Source organism: Cornus florida, unplaced genomic scaffold (genome assembly GCF_030987335.1).
Source record: "Cornus florida cultivar Cherokee Brave unplaced genomic scaffold, ASM3098733v1 CherokeeBrave_3.0.0_Hap2_Chr02, whole genome shotgun sequence".
In the NCBI taxonomy this organism is placed as follows: Eukaryota; Viridiplantae; Streptophyta; class Magnoliopsida; order Cornales; family Cornaceae; genus Cornus; species Cornus florida.
Window position 1 is genome coordinate 4,094,448 of NW_026775572.1, and position 17,761 is coordinate 4,112,208.

Here is a 17,761-nt window from a genome sequence, read left to right on the forward strand (position 1 = left end):
CGAAGGCCTTGTTCTTCGTGAATCGCTCATTCTTCTAAAAAACTAGGGTTATCACAATGTGGTTGTGGAAGGAGATTGTATGCCTGTGATGAGATTGCAAGCTTCGGTTAATGGTTTGATGGTGATTTTCAATAATATCCTTTCTATCCTTAAGGATTGTGTAGGTTATTCCTTTGCTTGGGTTTCCCATCGTGGAAATGTTGTGGCTTATGTGTTGAGTAAAAAGGCTCTTATAGTCGAATGTAGTGATGTTGAGTGGAGCATATGGTCTTGTCGTTGTTAAATACTCTTCTCCTGATTGTTCTTTTCCTTTTCTCCCTGATTGTTCTTTTCTTTTTTGTAGTTGAATATATTGTTGTTAAAAAAAAAAAAAAAAAAACCCTCGTGGTCATTGCATTTCTATAATTTTCAACATTCTACATTATTATAATATAAGGATTTTACAGACTTTTCACATTTAAAATAATTTTGTTGTTGCTAACAAATAAAAGATCCAAGTCATATGTACCCTCGCACATCAGGCTAATAACGGTGGTGGAAGGAAATAAATTATTATTTTTTTCAATCCATGGCATCAATGAAACGGTAATTTTCCAGGATCGTGTATTTTACGAATTTTCCCTAACGCGCACAATATACATGACCACAACTCCTGGTTCTTTTATCTGTACGGCTAAGGCTTTTTTTTCGATTAAACCATGGCGTTTTCGTCCTGGTTCTCTCGTTTACGTTCATCGTCAAAACCAGTTTACAATAATCTCCGACACTCGTTTTTCTACAAGCACAGGACTCATTCGAACATTAGAGAGGTTCTCAACCCAGACAAGAAACATGCACCAATCCTATCATGGGCAAGCTCTTTGGTTCCAGTGGCCTTCGCCGTCTACGCTGGTTCGCTTGCCCTCGAAACCCAGAATAACCCATCATTTTGTGATGCCTCCAATCTTGATCACCGGTATAAGTTTAACACACTTTATTTTTTTAATTTTTTATTTCTATATTGATTTAAAAAAAAAAAAATTAATTTTTCATTTTATTGAATATACTGAGAAAATTGAAAAGTTTAATAGATTCGTTTGAAGCGATGTTTCTTTTTCCCAAGAAGTTTAATGGGTTACTTTGAAAATTCGGGATCGTTTGACGGTGATTAATTTTGTTGGATTTTTTCCAGAGAAGTTAGCATTGGGGGCAAAGGTAGCACCGACTATTTGGTGAGGGGTTCTCACAAGGATGTCCCACAAGAGCTTATTGATGATTTGATGGCCATATGTCCAGTATGACATTTCAAGCATTTAATTTTAATGTTTAGCTTTCGTAATTTCTGGTATATGTTTCGTACTCTTGTGATCCTTCTGTTTCAAAGGTTTTGTTCCTTTTCGATGGAAAAGAAAGGAAAAGGGGAATAATGATCTGGAGGGGGATTTTATGTTGGGTTTGTTTTGGATAGGTGAAGTGAGGAAAACGAGCACACTAATCGCTTATCCTTCAAAAGTTATTTTACTTGATAACCTTGGCAAGAAACGGTCACACAAACTCACTTGCCCCTATGGGGCATAATCATAGTGAATCTCTTCTCATCAGTGTGGGTATAGTACATTTTATCATCAAGTAAAATAACTTTTGGAGTACATATTATCATCAAGTAAAATAACTTTTGGAGGATAACTTTTGGAGGATAAGCGATTAGTGTGCTCGTTTTTCTCACTTCACCTATATATAACCTTGGCAAGAAACGGTCACACAAACTCACTTGCCCCTATGGGGCATAATCATAGTGAATCTCTTCTCATCAGTGTGGACGTAGGCAGGGTCTGGTCACGTAAATCCTGTGTATGTGTGTGGGACTTGAACCCGTAACTTTTTACTTTGGAAAGCTTGGAAGAATATTAATTCACCTTTGGCCGGGTACTAAATTGTCAGTATCTACCCCATAATTTCTCCAAAAATGGAGTGAAATATAAGGTTAGTGCCTTTTTTTTTTTCTTTCATTAATCAACCAAACACGCTGAGAGGTTAACACTGTCTATTACTTGCTTTTGTTTGTTCTCATTATCATTGTTATTATTTCTTTTCTTTTTTTTTCCTATTTATTGAGTATATCAAACACAGCCTTGGTTCATTGGGAATCTCAGCAATAGAACATTACTTAACTCTTTGGAGGGCCGCCATGGGCATCACCTAGGGCCTCCAATTTGGAAGGGCCTCGAAATTTTAAATTTCCTTATATAAGTTATATTATAATTATTTCCTAATATTATTAAAAACTAATTTATAGCCTAAAATAACTTTATTTGGTCACTTTTCTCTCTCTCTCTCTCTCTCTCTCTCTTTTTTTTAATTAAACTCTAACCAATACAGAAATATTGGGCCTCAAAGATTTATATCCTTAAATTACACTTATTATTATTATTTTTTATTCTATCTTTTTTTTTTTTTTGGTTTTAATTTTTTAATTTTTTTATTCTATCTATCTCTTCCTCTCTCTTCTCACGCATAATCTTAATATTGGTCCCAAATATTTATATTCTTAAATAAATTTTTTTTTTTTCGCTCTCTCTCATTCACAATTTTTACAACACTAAATTTTACTTTTTTCGTTAAGATATACCCTCAGTAAATATTAAATATGTATTTAACACTTCTTTGGGAAAGTGGTGAATCTTTCCATATATATTTTTTTTCTAGCTTTTATCTTTTATCTTTTAATTTTAAATTTTTTTTTCTTTTCTTTTTCTGATTCTTCACATATTTTCTATTCTCTCCCAACAAGTTGTCTTCCTCCTTTCTCATTACAAGTTTATAGTTCTCTTTCTTCTCCACTCAATACTCATTACTCTCAATTTGAACCCATTTTTTTTTATATTGAAGACTTTGTAGGAGCATTGGATTAGAGTTTTCTAAATCAGATTCTATTGTTATTTTTCTTTAATTATTTTTTAGTTTAATTAACTTTTATTATTATAAATTTGTGTGTGTGTATATATATATATCATATATTTCTATATATTAACCAAACTTAAGTACAAAAATCTAATTATTAATTTTGCATTTTACAAAATAAGAAGGATGATTTTTAAATAAATATTATTTAATATTAATATATTATTAATTTTTTTTGCCCAAGGCACCAAATTATTTTGAGCCACCCTTGGTGCTTATCATATCATTTTAATGAAAATTTCACCCTTGCATTTGAAATTTCGCCTAGGCCTCTCAAAATTTTGGGAATCTCAGGCCGGCCCTGACTCTTTGTTCGAACTTTGGAGTTGAAAGAAGGGATATTATTGTAAAAGTTGTTATATTGCAGGGGATGGTTTATGATATTGTTTTTAATACAGGAGAATGTGACAATGGATTATGATGAAAGATACTTTCATGGGAAACCACAGAACAGCTTTCACAAAGCAGTTAATATTCCTGATGTGGTTGTTTTTCCACGGTGAGATAGATTCTTGACCCTGTAAACTCTATCCACTTGCTTACCATTTGCTTTCTCTAGTTTTGCATTTTCATATGTTGCTTTTGAGTACTTCTTAACTTGCTTTTGACGTCTTACTGTTTTGTCAGATATCTAACAGTATTGACAATCATAAATTTACAAATTGAACTTGTTGATTCTGATAATCAGGTTAAAGTTACCAGGCCCTTACTGTTTCATATGGTTTTGAAAATGCTAGTTTTCTGATGGCTGTACATGTACTAGCATGTGCACAATTTGTTGTCTGCAATGTAGCTTGGTGGTGATAATGGTTTGGAGGGTGTTATTTAAGTGGTGAGGCTGCGGAAAACCCGCCGGGGGGGGGGGTGGTGTTGTTTGGGATTGCAGTTGCGGAGGTGTTATTAGTTACTATTCTTTATTCAATATTTAAACTTTATAATTTAAGTTAGAATCTAGTGGTCAACTGGTATTTACTACTAGTATAATTTAACTTGCCAACTCAAACTATATGCAGAAAAATTCTTTCATTTTGATGTTGAGTAGTTTGTATTCCATATTGTATATATACTTTTTTCAGTTATAAGGGTATCGTATATACATTTCTATCACACATGGGTTTTAATTCGATCAGGTTCTCTCCTTATGTTGCACAGCTTCGCTTTGGCTCGACTTAGTGCTTTAGTTGCTTTGCAATTAACTACCATCTAACTTGAAACTATGTATATAGGATTCATCATTCTGTGCATGCATTATTCTGGTCCAGTCAACACTACTAAGTATATATCCTAGCCATCTTTGTGTAATGCACCATTAGTTATAGTTTGTGCATGCAGGTCTGCAGATGAAGTTTCTAAGATAGTCAAATCTTGTGACAAACATAAGGTCAGCGCTCTTCATTTGTAAGATTTTCCGCGCATTCTGTTTTTCATTTATAAATATTTTATTGCTGCTGCCTTGAGAATATTTGATTTTTTATTTGAATTGGATAATGATTACAATGTATCTATCCAGTCTTGAGCTTTGCTATCATATCAAGCGAGGACTGTCTTTCAAATTGTAGGTCTGAGCTCCTTCTTTATAAGGATTGCCTGATTTCTCCATGTTTCTCTAAGATCTTTCTAGTTTTAATTTCTAAAATTTCGATCTTCCTTTTGAATCGGTTACTGCTTTCCCAGTTATGTACTGAGTCTTGATCTTTGGGATAATATCCAGCATGGATTGGTTTTCATGTAAATAGTCTGAATTTTAATACGAAGATAATCAAATATGATGATCCAACTCATTTGTAAGATTCTCTGCGCATTCTGTTTTTCATTTATAAATATTTTATAGCTGCTGCCTTGAGAATATTTGATTTTTTATTTGAATTGGATAATAATTGCAATGTATCTATCCAGTCTTGAGCTTTGCTATCATATCAAGCGAGGACTGTCTTTCAAATTGTAGGTCTGAGCTCCTTCTTTATAAGGATTGCCTGATTTCTCCATGTTTCTCTAAGATCTTTATAGTTTTAATTTCTAAAATTTCAATCTTCCTTTTGAATCGGTTACTGCTTTCCCAGTTATGTACTGAGTCTTGATCTTTGGGATAATATCCAGCATGGATTGGTTTTCATGTAAATAGCCTGAATTTTAATACAAAGATAATCAAATTTGATGATCCAACTGATTTGCTTGATTTACTTGAGCAGTTTATTGTATAGAATTCTAGTCGTCTCAAATCTTAAGTGAGTACTAAACTGAGTTTTTCATTTAGTTTACTTTTTTGTTTTCTTTCTGTAATTTGATTGGCAGGTTCCTATCGTACCATATGGTGGTGCTACATCAATTGAGGGTCACACCTTATCTCCCAATGGAGGTGTTTGCATTGACATGACTTTAATGAAGGTATGAGATATATATATATATATATATATATATATATATATATATATATATATATATATATATATATATTTTATATTTAATATTATGACACGACCTTCACCTATAATCAGTAAAAATTAATTTGTTCATTTTAATAAATTCCTGCTTTTGTTTTAGCTGTCAAATCACACTTTTCTTGCTTAAATTTAAGAAGTCACTGTATTTTATTTATTTTATAATATCTTTTATTCTTAGCATGGGGTTTGGCTATGTTTGGTATCATTACCTTGTTTCAGTAGTATGCTCGTATTAGGTCCTATACATTGTGTGCTGTACACGTTATTGGGCCCATTGGTCCCATGTTTAAACTGTTGGAGCCAACTAGATGAGGCCTACTGGTTCTGTTTTAGTGATGAAGCTTGTGTAAGCCCATCTTTTTGCTGTACTGCTGCCTTTTTGTCCCTGTTAATTACATTGGGGTTATGATGTTTGATATGATATAATTATCTGCTGCTGTTTCTAGAGTACTGCTAAGCCAACATTTCTGTGCAGGATTTAAAAGTTAAGTTAGTCTAGTCTTTTGCTATGCATGAGATTAACTAAATGTTTTCTCAATGTAAAAAATTGAAAAAATAGAGTTCTAAATAGTTTATGGATAGGCAATCAGGCATTATGGCATGGATATCATCATCATCATCCTTGCATTATAGCATAATGTGTGAATAATTATTGAAAAATCTCTGAACCTTTGAATGAATGCAATAGAATTACACCTGAAATCGTTCCCTTATGTCATCTACGTTATCATATTTTGGATTTTTTTGCTCCTTATTTTCATTTCATTAACTGTTAAAATTGCAGAGTATTAAATCATTACATGTTGAAGACATGGATGTGGTTGTTGAGCCTGGAATTGGATGGATGGAGCTTAATGAATACCTGGAGCCTTTTGGTCTATTCTTTCCTCTTGATCCTGGTCAGTTTTTGATGTATATTCTGTGAGTTGTACGCAGTGGAATATTTAGAAAATTTTGTATTTTTAGAAACATATCTGTGTCTTTCCAACTTTACTTATTTTAGCAATTAAATAATTAATCTCATGCAAGATAAAATAAAGCAAAGTAAATAGTTAGAGATGATACCAAGATTTTTAGCGAGGAAACCCCAGTTGATAAAATAAGTCAATTGTTTCCGAGGGAAAAACCTCGTGGACTGTGCAGTCCAAAGTAAATCGATCCACTATGTTTGAAACAAAGTACACTGAACTTTGACTCTGGCTCACACCTTATCGTTTTACCAAATACCAATAGCTAACAATCCTCTGGCTTTGCGACGTCCCGTCCAACAGCAACTTGACCTCAGGCTTATGCTTGATCTTTGTAAAAGAGTAACATGTAGATCAAACAACACTCCTCGAATGCTTTGACCCTTTCAAAGTGTGATCGTTTTTACTTCTGTTCTTCAATATTTGAATTCGATGTAGAAGTAGATTTGCTTTTCTCTGATCGTTGTAGTTGCAACTGTATGATCACGATCAGGATTTGAACAATACTCTTAAACTCGCTATGTGTTTATGTGTGTGTTCTAGAAAGACTGAAAGAGAAATATCTTGGATTTTCTGCAAATAAAATCTTCCTAGGGCTTTTATGAATTATGAATTGATAGTGCAAAAGCCATACTAAACCTAGATATGTATCAGGGTTTATATAGAATTTTTAAAGATCTAATCCTTCTGAAAATAAAGAAAATTTCGTGCATAGGACTTTTGGTAACATTCTAAACAAAATAGGAAGTTTAAAACTGATCAGGACAAAGTTACCTAAAGCTGAAGCAACAATGGTACCAGTAGCTAGATGTGGAACCGGTTCCCAAAGGACAGAATAGAATTCTTTGAAGGACAGCTTCTTGAACCGGTTCCCAAATGTGGTACCGGTTCCCACTTAACATAATTTAATCAGAAGATGGAAAATTCTGTTTTTGGTAACTTGGAAAATATACCTTGTAGGTATTGTGTCCTAAGTGGGAAACGACTTCCTAAGGGCCCGTTTACTAACGCTTTCACTTTCTTACTTTTACTTTCTTCAAAAGTAAAATCATAATTTTCATTTCTGAAGTTGAAATACAAAGTAAAATCATGTTCAATAATAATTTATGCTTTCAATATTTTGAAAGTAAAAAATTAAAAATCAAGTTCAGTAATTATGATTTTGATTTTGCAAAAATTGCTCACCAAAACCCATCTCATTCTCTGCAAATATCATTCTCTGCAATTCTCTCTAAATGTCCTTGTGCTGTGGTTTGGAATGACATCAAAATTCGTCGAGTAGTTACCCTCTAGTAGTAGTCGCTCCCAAAAGCCTGCTTGATAAGACTTCCCAAAGCTTCCCTTCACTCCATTGATTTGAAGCTTTGGACTGAAACTCAAATATAACAGGTATGCAAGTTATCTCTCTATTTTCGGAAATCAGTAGCACTTTGCCCATTTCAAAAGAACATACCAACAACAAGAAAAGAAAACCAACAAACCCATCAAACATCTATATCTCTCTCTTTCTATATATATATACATCTGTATATAAGTGTCAATCTTTCTTTATATACTGTGTGCGAATTTGGGTCTCCCTCTCCGATGCCCAAATTGGGTCTCCCTCTCTAATAAAAAAGGCTTAATCTAGGTTTGATTATAGTGATTACAGAGAGAGATATGAAAGTGAGAGAGTTTTAAAAAGAGAAAGAGAAGACCCAACAAAAAACCCAGAAAACCCAAACAAAGCCCCAACAAACTATTGCAAACACAATGGACTGCGATTCAAAGATTCCAAGTTATAGTGGTTGAGAGAAAGAGAAAGACTTAAAGTTATAGTGGTTTAGAGAAAGAGAGAGACTCCGATTCTGGTGGTCTGAAATTCGTCAGCATCGTCTTGTCTTTGTCCAGATACATATATAGAGAGAGAGCAGTATTGATGGAAAGTCCGATGGGTGGTGTCTTCTATTGTCGCCGGTGGGTGGTGTCTTCCATCGTCGCCGGTGGGTGGGATGAGATGATGATAGAGAGGGAGTGGATGATGGGTGATGGTCGGGTGAGAATGGATGATACGAAGATGATGAGTGAATGCTATAGTAATAAAAGTAGAAAGTATTTTCTGTGTACAGTGTAGGAATTAGAGAAAGTAACAAATCCTCACTTTCTCCTTCCTTCATTAAATGTGAAAGTACTTTCTAAAAGTAAGAAAGTAAAATTATATTAATAAACATGATTTTTACTTTTTACTTTACATTTTAGAAATTGGCAATAAAAAACAGGAATTATTCCTGTTAGTAAACAGGTAGTGTTGTTCTTTCCTTTTTCGATGATCCCAGTATTTCGTCTTCTGAACAACTTTTCTATTCCGTAGTCGATGTCGATCCTGATATGGTAACTTGAATTACAACTCGACTAGGACTTGTTTTGACATCGAATATTGCCAATTACAAATTCATATATCACATATTCCATATTAACATTTCTATACATTTTTTCCACCTCAAATTATTCTATTAATGATGATCTCATTGGGTCTATATGTCATTAAGCCATTTATTTTATAAAGTTTGGCTCATTTCCTGTCAAGCTAAGCTTTTAAAAGCAAGTGATTGTTTAAATGCACACATGTAACCAATGAGTAGAACCCAGCATGAATAAGGCAGTGGATGGTTAACGACTTTTTGTTTAAGTAGCTCATTCCTGGAGTAAGTGCCATGGTTCAAGTCTTAGTCTAGGTATTTTATTATGACGACTCAATCCTGGTGCCACATCATGGTATCAAATGAAATGCCACTAGAAAGTTCGGAAAAAGTGAAAAAATCAATGAAATATTTGGAGACTAGGAGAACAAGTTGGATTCACAACTAGAAAAAGCACACCATCTAATACATCTAAGATTGTCTAAAAGGGAAATGCATGGCTGTCATAGTAATTGTAACGGCTGGGCGTTTGCCTATTTACCCAAAAACTTAAGCTATTGAGTAGTGTGGCATACCCACCCGTTTATACCCAATCGCTTTCCCATCCGGATCCAATGTGAGACAAGTCTCCCCTTGTAACATTCTCCCCCATCCTAATTCGCAACACCCTCGTTGCGGTCAGGCCATCCTGCCTACCCGGGTGTCTCACCCGGAAGCCTTCCGGGCCGGGTGTTTGGCGTGGCACCGGATCAATGATTGGTCTGGTTTTGATACCAACTATAACGGGTGGGCACTTGCCCATTTACCCAAAAGCTTAAGTTATTGAGTAGTGTTGCATACTCACCCATTTATACCCAATTACTTTCCTATCTGGATCCGATGTGGGACAAGTCTCCCCTTGTAATAGTAGTCCACTACAGTAAATATCAACTGAATAATAGATATCCAACACGATAGAGAAGTTTGTATATTTAATAATTTATATGATCTAAAATATTTGTAGTTTAGCATCGTGTATTGTTATATAATGGAGGTGCTTTACATGTGAAATAGTTGTTGTTATGAAACCAATATAAGGATTTGCAGATGTGTTAGGGGAAAAAGGGGGAGATATAGGGAACATAGATACGATTTGCAAGTGTGCCTTTTTGGTAGAGATGGCAACATGGAGAGTTGGTAGAGTGGAGGACATAGGGGATCCTGTAGTTGCTTCTTGTCCTCCTATATGGGCTTGCCTTTAGGTTCCTCTTTTCAAAAAGCTAAAGTTGTATGGGGTGGCTGAAGTTGCATTACCTCTCAAAGTGGACTTTATTCATGAGCACCCTTTCTAGTATTTCCATGTAATTCAGAGCAGTCTTCACCACCCCCCAGGCTCAATGGCTTAAAAGTTGGAGAAATTGCAATGTAATTTCCTTTAGGAAGGGGTGAAAGAGACGTATAAATATCTTGTAGAAAGGCAAGCTATTTTTCTCTGATTTGAGTGACTGGTATTGGGAGTGAGATAGTTAAAGGCGTTCAATCAGGCTTTGTTTGAGAAGTGATTGTGAGTGTGAATGAGTTTGCTTAAAGGATTTTGTTCTTAGTAGGGGACATAAGAAAACTAATTTTGATTTGATGTATGTTGTGGAGAGATTTCTTTGAGGGATTCTTTAGCTCAGTTGTTTCAGCTAGTTGATGATAAAAGGCAATAGTAACATGCTACCTAGACTTGATGGGGTTAGACTGCTGCACTAGGATGTTAGATCCATAATTTTATAAATAACAAGGAGGTTGAGGCCGCAGTGGAGTTTCTGAGCTGGCTGTATAGTGTGAAGATGGGGAGAAGTTGTGGAGATGAAATAATAGTCTCAAATTTTTGGTGTGAAATTTTTCTAGAGGTAATTGAGGGGTCCTTTAAAGTTAAGACTTTCTTGGTAAGGTATCTGGAAAATCAAGTTGTTTTCCCTCCAAGGTGGCCTTCTTGGAAGTGTGGAACAACTCATTGAAAAAGTCTGATAATTAATAGTTTTATTGCGAGGCAAAAGTTGATTCCTAACTCCCAAGTGGTGTTGCATTGCCAAGGAGGATGGAGAGTGTCAATGGTGCATCTCTGGTGGAAATGCGGAATAACTCATTGGAGAATTCTGAGAATTGATAATTTGGTTACAAGGGAAAAGTCCATTCCCAAGTGGTGGTGCATCTTGTAGGAAGACGGAAAGCATTGATGGTGCATCTCCTTATTCAGTGGCTTTGCAAAATAGCCTATGTTACATGGATTCAGGTATGTGTAATGGGTGTGTGTATCTGAACATTGGACGTGTCAAATTCCTAAATAGAAGGACACATGATACTACTAAATATTCATACCATTTAATATTTTATTTTACTTTGTCGAGTAAATAATGTCTTCATGTAAAATATTGTTTAATAAAATTGAATGATTGGATACGTGTCCAAAGTGTTGGACACATATCCTATAGACATATTATAGTATTGTGTGTCCGGCATGGGTATTTCGCCTTCTTTTGAAGAGTCTACGTGGGTAGAGAACAATCACGCATTCTGCTGTTCCTTGGGGTGTCATGGGTGTTTCATAGAATGGCGCTAGATCTGTTTCATTGCTGAACAACTGAAGTGAGGAATAAGAGGTGAATGAAGGCTTGAGAGTCTTTTACCCTTCTGTCTCATGTAGTGTATTGGTGACCGCCAGAAGAAACTAATCCTATAATTTTACATCCCATAGAGTTCACTGGTGGTTCTATTGCAGACTAGTTGAAGGATCTGAGGGAAAAGCTCATTCTGTAGAAAGCTCGTGTTATAATCATCACTGCACTTGATGAGGTTGCTCAGTTGTATAATGTCTGATTGAGTGAATGAATGAATAAAAATGTCTTTATGAAATTTCTTGGTGCGTGATTCACAAGATATGAGGGCGCGAGACCTTCACTAGGTGTGATGCCTAGATCTGAATTTTCAGCCCAAAGCTTTCATTTGTTTTCAACTATTTGAGGCTGTTCTTGTTCTACGTCAGTATGCATTCTATATACATCGGTTTAGTTCAGTTTAGTTCAGAATGTATAGAAGCACGAAAAACTACGATAAAATTACATGATTTTATTATACTTGTAAATGGCAAAAAATGCTTCAACACTATCCCAGCAATCTAACTTTTACCCAAATTAATCTCAAAAATGAAAAAAAAATGAAGCTTTTCATCCTTGTCATTCTCAAACCAAAGTCTCTATTAAACAAGACCTTTAAAGCCTTTTATTTTCACGATATTTAACTAATGTCGTTGACATGAGGCTGTTGAGTTATTCCAAGTTGCTCTTTCTGTCCTTGAAGCCGGAAAAGTGGAGATCTTTCAGCCAAAGGGTCCTTAAGACTCCATATAATTCTTGTCTTCAGTAAGTTCACTCAACAAAGTATTCTCAGTTGCCTTGCGATATTGCAAGGTGATTTCGATGCAAATCTATAGTTGTCACTCGAGACAACCGATTTGACTATCATATTGGCTGAATCATGACTTTTCTTTGCCTTCCTCGTACTTGGGTGAGAAATCATCTTGGGGGCCTCCCTCTGCATCTTAAGACTTTTAAGACTAAGGTGCTGTTTGATAAAACTGAAAATTAAGCACTGAAAATTTCAAGTACTGAATTTTAACCGCTGAAACTTTAAGCACTAAATGTATTAATTTGAAAACCTGTTTGATTACATTTTAATTTTAAGTGCTGAATTCATTAAGATTGTTTGTTATATACAAAAGCTGAAGTCTGAAAGTTATGCATATTACATTTTTGCCCTCAATATCTGATACTCATAACAGTTTTATATTTATAATACAAAAATATTAATAAAACAACCACATTCACTCAATGAAATAAATAAATATATGGATTTTGTATTACATAATATTTAAAATATATGAGTTTTGGATTGAATAATATTTAGGTAGGGTATTGAAAAGGGTGTGACAAAGATTAAGGAAAATACTTGAAAAAGAATTATTTAGGAATAAAATTCTATTATATAAATATTTGATAGAAATTTTAAATCTGTTGGTTTTGGATTACATAATATTTATATAGGTATGGTGTTACAGAAATTAAAGAAAGTAAAATTTAAAATATATGTGTTTTGAATTACATAATATTTATGTAGGGTATTAAAAAATGTGTTACAAAAATTAAGGAAAGTGAAAAAGAATTCTTATCTAGGAACATAATTCTATTATATATTTTCAGGGCCTCGTGGGATTAGTCGAGGTGCGCGCAAGCTGGCTCGGACACCCACGATTAACAAAAACTAAAAATAAAAAATTAATTCTATTATATAAATAATTAATAAAAATTTAAAGTATATAGGTTTTGGATATCAAAAAGAATGTTGCAAAAGATTAAAGAAAGTAAAATTTAAAATATATGCGTTTTGGATTACATGGTAGAGTATTGAAAAGAGTGTTAAGAAAGTGTGTGAAAGACAATTCTTCTCTGATAATAGAATTCTATTATATAAATAATTACATAATATCTTTGTAGTATAAATAATTACATAATATTTTTGTAGGGTATAAAAATGGTGTGGGTATAAAAATAGTGTTAAAAATATTAAAGAAAGTACGTGAAATTGAATAGAATTCTGCTACATAAATAATTGTTTTCTAGAGTGAATCAATATAAATGGTAACCAAAAGGCTATATACGTGTTTAAAAATTTAAATATATTAGGTAGAATTATGTTTTTTATTTTTTTGGAATTTGTTACATGTAATTCATTTTCATTAGAAAAATCGCAGAGAGAAACCCTAAAAGAGATAACACAATTATATGAGGGTAGAGTAGTCATTAAAAAGTTATTTTTTAAACCCAACCACTTACCGTGTTCTGCGATAAGCGATAAGTAACCTTCCCCACGCTTAAAATTTTGGCCTCTTTTAAGCGGTACTTACCATGTTAAGTGGTGTCCTAAAATTTTATCAAACAAACTTATTTTTAAAAATCACTTACCGTGTTCTATATTCTGAATTAGGAAATCAAACAGGCCCTAAGTCGTCTTTGTACACTGGTTGGTGAATTGAGATTTTGAGCTCTGAGTACAAAGATGATTGAAAAACCCTTCTATCAAAATATTTTGCTGCTTACACCTTTTCTGTTTGGTGTATAATGAGAGTAACTTGTATGGTTCTGATGCTCTATTTCTCAACTAATGCACTTGGTGATTGAGTTTATGTTATTCACATGTTGACTGGCAGGGCCTGGAGCAACCATCGGGGGTATGTGCGCAACACGTTGCTCTGGTTCTTTAGCAGTGAGGTAGTTGCCATATTTTGTTATCCATAACTAGTACGGTGCTTCATAATAAGTTTAGCATTAACTGTTCACATAAATACAAGTGATTATGGTGCTGGAAAAAATTGTACCATACTTCTACATTAAATTTATTTCATAGTACCTTTTCTATAACATAAATTGGTTAATGATTTATATCCTTGTAATTCACAGTCTTACCTTTTCTTTTACTTCACATAGATGGCCAAAATCGGTTAATTATGTGACGATTAATTGGTTCTAGCTCATGTACATGGTTATCATCCTTTGTCTCTGCCAATATGTTGTAACGATGGAAAATTTCATATTATGAACCTTACATTTAGGAGTTTACTCTTTTTAAATGGATTTTTTCTTACACTTTGAATCTCCAATTATGCATATATGTTGATCCTAACTGTTGTGTCAAGCATTTTTAAGGATTTGATTGATATAAATGACTGGTTAGAGGCTTTCTGTATAATTTAGAATAATATGGTAAGTTATGAGAAACCAAGAGACAATGATCTAAAGCTTCTTCTGCAATTGAAACATTTTAAGCGGAATGATACCCTTGACTGGAGATGGTTGGATTAGAAAGCTATTGATGTGGTCAATCTCTGTAGTTTTGAGTTTCTTATCATGGAAATGAGCAAATGCTTAGGTTGTTTAAGCAGAAATAATTGCTTAGGTTTGTGGGTCTAACTACTCCACGTTTATGCTGCATTTGGGCCATACTGTGCTTTTATTCCATTTTGCACCCATCATTCTTTATTGAAATGATTTAGTGATGTACTAGCTACCATGAGAAATGTTGGTTTTTGGAAATTTTTGTAAATCCCCACAAAAATTTTGTAAATGCGAGCCAGCAGTTGCCGTCAATTGTGGAGTTCGACACATTGTTACCATGACATCTTCTTTCTACAAAATGAGTTAAAAGTACCGGAAAAAAAGACCTTGTACAATATTGATTGGTAAATAGATGAATAATGATAAGTGGCAGGGCCTGATTATACCCTGGAAGAATGAAAATTGGAGTAAGTAGTTGTTTGACATGTTAGAAAGTTGTGTAATGGTTCCTCATGTGTGGGGTCAGGCTACCTATAATGAGACTCTTTGAATGCAGCACAGTTATTGGAGAGGTGTCAGGATTCAGACACTGGATCTTTTTTTATTTTATTTTATTTTTTTTCTTAGTTGGTACTCACACACACATGCCTCCACCGAGGCTCGAACCCCTAACCTCCCTTTGGAAAGTAGGAGCCTAGTGCCGCTAGGCCACTGGCCTGTTGGTCACCCTGGATCCTTTTTATTATCATCTTAACTACTGACTACAACAAAAGTTTAACATGGTATCACACGGTTAAAAAGTAGGAAGGTCTTGCACTACTTGGGGGAAAAGCGGAAGGTCTTGCATTAAATCCCGTGGTATCCTTTATATATATAATTTGTTCATATGGATATTTCAATCTGGGAGGCCACATGTGATGGAGAGTATTGAATAATGCAAAATCCACCCTCTTTGACATCTTTTGGATTGATTGGTTGTTCTGCTTTTAGGCAAAAAATTACTTAAAAATTATAAATCCTTTTTTCATGATTCGATTTATAGTCTTTTCTTTGCAAATTATCATCTAAACTTTATCAAGTAAAAACTGCCGCTCAACTGTGAATGCTTTGTTTTCTTAATTGGGATTGAACTAACAATTTATTTTAGCATGTAGGTATGGAACTATGCGGGATAATGTAATCAACCTCAAGGTTTGTTTTTCCTCTTTCTATGGTAACATATTAGCTAGCATCATATTCTACCTGCTGCTTCAATTGCAGGTTGTTCTGCACAATGGAGATATTGTCAAGACAGGATCTCGTGCTCGAAAAAGCGCTGCAGGGTGTGTTCTTTGTATATGTTTTAATCTTCTTCTTCTTCTTCCCCCTTTTTTTTTTTTTTTTTTTTTGTTGGTTTTCTTTCTTCTTCTTCATATTTTCTTTTTCTTTTTCTTTTAGTTATATATTTATTTTTGAAGTCATCACTTCACATAATAGTAACACAAAATTACTTGAAAAATTTAGAGACCATCTGACCTGTATACGAATATCATGAAGCGGCAAACCTGTAAAGCAACTTGATCTTGCTCTGAGATACCTTTGTATGTGTATGTTTAAATTGTGAACTAGTCACAACTATGACTTGCTGTTGGTAAAATCAATTGATGACACCTTACTCCCATCCCAAATTGGCCTGTGTATTTCTTCTTTGTGCAAGATGATATTGTAATGGCGCCAAGGTGAAGTTACAATGTTGTCAAGGTTATTGTTAGCTGAAATATGAAAGGCTAGAATCATGAATGTACCTTACCATATTAGCTGAGATATGATAGGCTAGAATCATGGGATTTGGCTTTATTTTTGCATGTCTTGGTATACAATCTGCAGTGACTTTAAACAGTTTCCTTTCTTGTAATTGTAACATGTGCTCTTTTTAGTACTCCCTCTGTCTCAAAAAAGATGTCCTGTTTGGGGAACCGTGTGAGTCACGGTTCCCCAAACAGGACATCTAATTTGGGACGGAGGTAGTATATAAATACCAAAGGTGTGAATGAGTGTTTGTGCCTCGTTCAAGCCTTTACACATTTCTCTTCTATTCTTCTATTTCTTCTGTTATGGATTTTATTGTACCCGAGTTTCTAGATTGAAATGTCTTTTGACATTTCTGATGTGTGTGGTACAACATGAATGATAAGCAAGGGTAATCAGAAGTCAACTGAGAAACAAATAAAAGATTTTCAGCATAACAGATTCAGGATGAAAACATCTTTCACATGTTCCTTCTACTATATTACCATAAATATTTGTTTTTTCAATCTTATTTTTTGTACGTCATTGGAACATATTGTCATTAGATATGTTTTGGGGCATTGCAGCCTGCTATTTTTCCAAAACTCCTTCTAGAATGTTGGTGCAGCATTCAGTCATTGGTGCAATTTACTGGTGGAGGTGTCCAGCAATCCACAGTTTAGTTTCTTTGTTTGAATGCCTATGCTTCTTTTTCTGTTGGGCTAACTTTTTTCTAGAAAAGTCATTTGATATTTTTGGATAACCGACACCTTTCTCATGGTCATTCTTAATTTGGTCACAATGTTACTGTAGTTTTATTAGAAGACAGGCATAAGTATTACTAAATATTAACTCCTGTTTCAGAAGCGCAAACATGATGTAGTTCAGAATTTTATGATAACTAAGACAAGAAATGTTATAAAAGAAGTAAAATTTACTGGATTGATACTAGGTGTCTACATTTTCTATCACAATAAATCAGAGTAACATTACATCGGATTCTAGATAAGGTTAGGAATTGTTATGATCTCCTTTCAATTTTTTATTTCATGTAGCCTTTATTATATTAAATTTTCTGGGGCCGTTTATCTTTTTCCCTTTCTTGACTTTACTAATTTTTCTTGAGTATTTATGCGAAGGAATGGGAGAAATTGATTGTGGGGATCTAAAATTCTAAACATTGGTGAGAAAATTGGGGTCTGTTCCTGAGAATGGTTTTTAGTTCTCAGAGAATATAAAAACAGAAAAAATACTTCAAAAGTTAGTTTATCATAAAACTGTTCTCTCAAACGTAGTTAAAGAAGACAATATTTCCGATAACACTTTTTTAACGTTATCTGAAAATTGCTTCTTTTTATTGAATTCTTCAATTTATTTTGCGAGAACTGAAC

The 17,761-nt window shown here is 34.1% G+C and overlaps 1 protein-coding gene across 2 annotated transcripts in view; it reads left to right on the plus strand.

Annotated features, from left to right (window-relative positions):
• Window positions 1–593: 593 nt before the first annotated feature.
• Window positions 594–17,761, plus strand: part of LOC132293190 (D-lactate dehydrogenase [cytochrome], mitochondrial) — a 36,376-nt gene continuing 19,208 nt past the window's right edge. The window contains exons 1-9 of one of the 2 annotated variants that reach the window (XR_009477797.1): window positions 594–955; window positions 1,172–1,274; window positions 3,339–3,439; window positions 4,273–4,321; window positions 5,233–5,325; window positions 6,166–6,280; window positions 13,979–14,039; window positions 15,758–15,794; window positions 15,864–15,925. Coding sequence is in view for 1 of the 2 variants with exons in the window: in XM_059790553.1 (XP_059646536.1) it covers window positions 699–955; window positions 1,172–1,274; window positions 3,339–3,439; window positions 4,273–4,321; window positions 5,233–5,325; window positions 6,166–6,280; window positions 13,979–14,039; window positions 15,758–15,794; window positions 15,864–15,925 (878 nt within the window). In the remaining variant the exon portion in view is untranslated. The remainder of the gene's footprint in view (window positions 956–1,171; window positions 1,275–3,338; window positions 3,440–4,272; window positions 4,322–5,232; window positions 5,326–6,165; window positions 6,281–13,978; window positions 14,040–15,757; window positions 15,795–15,863; window positions 15,926–17,761) is intronic. The other variant, XM_059790553.1, reaches the window with a different exon arrangement.